The 3300-nt window shown below is 29.7% G+C and overlaps 1 protein-coding gene across 1 annotated transcript; it reads right to left on the reverse strand.

Annotated features, from left to right (window-relative positions):
- Positions 1-290: 290 nt before the first annotated feature.
- Positions 291-2151, reverse strand: LOC133290441 (NADPH:quinone oxidoreductase-like). The gene is made up of 3 exons (XM_061488519.1): positions 2003-2151; positions 1744-1935; positions 291-738 (listed from the first exon to the last, which is right to left on the reverse strand). Exons 1-3 carry the CDS (start codon positions 2142-2144, stop codon positions 440-442), a joined length of 633 nt encoding a protein of 210 aa, XP_061344503.1. The 5' UTR covers positions 2145-2151; the 3' UTR covers positions 291-439.
- Positions 2152-3300: the final 1149 nt, after the last annotated feature.

The raw sequence follows: 3300 nt of genomic DNA on the forward strand, positions 1-3300 counted from the left end.
TAGGTAGTAATAAACTATGAAGCACCGACACTTCAAAATTCCTAACGTGTCATTCTCGACACTCCGATACTTCTCGACACTCCAATACTCGTTGCAAAGACTCAAAAAAGGTTCAAAGGTTACATTGCATTGCATTTTGAGTTCCAACTATTAGATTTGTTGGATTACGATTATAATTTTATTGAGTTTAATATAAACATTTGTGATATCTTATGTTTCTTTGCAAAATTGATGGTTATTATAAGTTTAGTTTTATCTTTTTGTTAAATTATTGAATATTAAATATAATATACACTGTATAAATTAAAAATATTATGCCCATAACATACATTTCCACAGGAGTCCTAATCTTAATTATTTTGAAACACAGGTCCTAATCACAAGAAAAGGAATCAAATTGTTCCAGTACTAGTTCTTATTTTGTGTTACCCAAAACAATTCAGCATTTGCCTTGAAGTCTCAACGTGAATACTTGTAAGGAAAGAATCATTTCTTTAAGCTTCTCTTTTGTCTCTGAATCAACCAAGTCACCGTTGCTGTTGAACTTTCCCGGTGGCCGGTGTGCATTAAGGTAGAATTCTGGTTTGTTGATGAAATGAAGATCAAGAAATACTCCAATTTGACGGAGATGAAGCTGTGCTCTTCTCCCACCGCCAACAGCACTTACAGCTGCAGCAGTTTTCCCAGCCCACACATTAGGAGGTCTTGATCCCCAGTCTAATGCATTCTTCAAAGGTGCTATTGTTACACAGAGTGAAAGTTAAAGAAACTTGCAATAAAAAAATTCTTATTCTATATCATTTAATGTATATCACCTTATCTATAGTATTAAAAATATAGTTACCCTAATTACTCTCATACTTAATGCAACATATATTAAACGATACAACCGAAAATTTCCTTCAATTTCAAAAGTCCTGAAATAAAATTCAAAATCACCCAAAAGTAAGGGTGTAAATGAGTTAAATAACCTATTATGGGCCTACGGTTCGGTCTGACCCTATCCTAGTATATTTAATTAAACAGAATATTAAAGAGAGTTGGTTCAAGTGGTACATGTTTGATTCTTCTTAAGTAAGATCTTAGATTCAAGTCCCTGTGAATGCAAAAAATAGCTAATCTCACCATAATATGGATATTCCCCACTCGAAAAGGATTGCCTTTTATGGAGGATACCCATAGTTTATCCAAAAAACAAATTATTATTTATTTTAATAAAAAATAAAATAAAATAAAAATTTAATAATTGCAATTAATAAAAATAGTTTTTTATATATGTATTAATTCTAGGTTTGATATATTTAAATAGATTCATAGGCCTAAGTCAAACTTTTTATTATTTGTGTACGAAAAAACAAAAAAACTTTTTATATTTAAATATAAATTAATTCGAGCATATAATTTAACCTAGCACAGGTTAACAAGTCAGGTTTTTTATACCTATTTAAATCCAAATAAAGTGTAAACCAACACAATTACATTCGTACCGAAAAGAAAAAGTAAAGCATTATCATTTTCAAACCATATAAATCAAACAAAAAGAGTTTAAAAAAAGAAAAACTAAAACATATATCATATGTTTGTTACTTGTTTGACCACAGACTACACAAATTATCTGGGTTTTTTCTTTTCTTTTTTTCTTATCAAAACCGTTGACAGGAAGCACAATTTCTACTAATTAAACTTGCTAATTAAACATGCGATTATAAATAAACAAGTGAAATTAAAGTAAAAGAAGATTACGAGTGATGGAGTAGTTGTAATCAGGAGAAGCAAAGAGGCAGGAATCAGCTTCCAGAACCTTCTGCCGGAAAGCTTCCACTTCCGCCGGATATGTACCACCCACTTCAAGATCCGTATTCATCATCGGCAACGCTGATATCTCGATGTACTCCACGTGGACGCCCTCGATTTGTTCCTTGGCGAGCTCCATCGCTGCATCCCACCTCATCTAATCACAACCCCAATATAAATGTATTTTCAGAATAAGAAAAGCACTTACCAGCACGGATGAGGCCTCTGTTGTAGGAAGCTTTACGCAAAGAGCCGCAAATAGCAGCCACTTTTATGAATGGTTTCTCTTCATCTTCTTCGTCTCCACTGTCACCATCTCTGCTTCTCTTATTTCTGGTTAGCACAAACATGGCATAACACCGCAACAAAGGGATATAGGAAACAAAATAGTGAATTATATATATATATATATAAATATGGGATTTATTAATCTCCTTCAATAGAAGATAACTTACCTCATGCATAGAAACAAGTTATGTGGGTCCCACCATTTTTTAAAAATAAAAAAAAATAAAAAAAGAATAGCACAACTTTTTATATCTCACTAACATGAGATAATTATCTTCTATAAAATGAGATAATTTAAACCCTATAAATATATATATATATATATATATATATATATATATATATATATATAGGGAATAACATCTATCCTTTAAAAGATATAAACTTATATCCTTTTAGATCCTAACCGTTGATTTCTGTCCATCAACGGTTATAATTTATTGAATTAAAATTATTAATTAATTAATAATAAACTTGGCCTATTAAGTTTGGCCAATAGATTATAACCGTTGATGGATGGAAATCAACGGTTAGGATCTAAAAGGATATAAACTTATATCCTTTAAAAGGATAGATGCTTTTCTCATATATATATGTATGTATGTATGTATGTATGTATGTATGAAAAATTGTTTGTCTTTTTTAAATGACACAACTTATATCTTTTCTCTCACACAAGATAGAACCCACACATTTATATTTTTTTGTCCATTCTCTCTCCTCATTTATTTATCTCTTTCTCTCACTTAACACAACTTTACATCCTTTAAAATGATACATATTCTTCTCATATATATATATATATATATATATATATATATATATATATATATAGGGGAAAGTTATATTTACAAACTTGTTGTTTATAAACTCTTACAAACTAAACTGTGTACTCCGAGAGAACACTATGTTACATTATGTTCTCCCGAGAGTACATAGTGTAATTTGCAAAAATTTGTAAAAAGTTTGTAAACGGATTCTTCTCCATATATATATATAAATGGAGAAAAGTGTTTAATTATTGCATTTTAAAAGAGAAATAGATACAAAAAACTATTTTTATTTAAAATTTAAATTTAAAAAAAAAATCACTCATTTTCTCTGTCATGATTTTCATTCCTTGTTCTATTTCTCTCTTAAAATGACATAATTTATGTCATTTAAAATGACAAATACCAAATCCATATATATATATATATAGGGGAGGGATCATTTGAC

The sequence above is a fragment of the Gastrolobium bilobum genome, unplaced genomic scaffold (assembly GCF_033153095.1).
Source record: "Gastrolobium bilobum isolate Gb01-03AN ecotype WA unplaced genomic scaffold, APGP_CSIRO_Gbil_v1 utg2552, whole genome shotgun sequence".
In the NCBI taxonomy this organism is placed as follows: Eukaryota; Viridiplantae; Streptophyta; class Magnoliopsida; order Fabales; family Fabaceae; genus Gastrolobium; species Gastrolobium bilobum.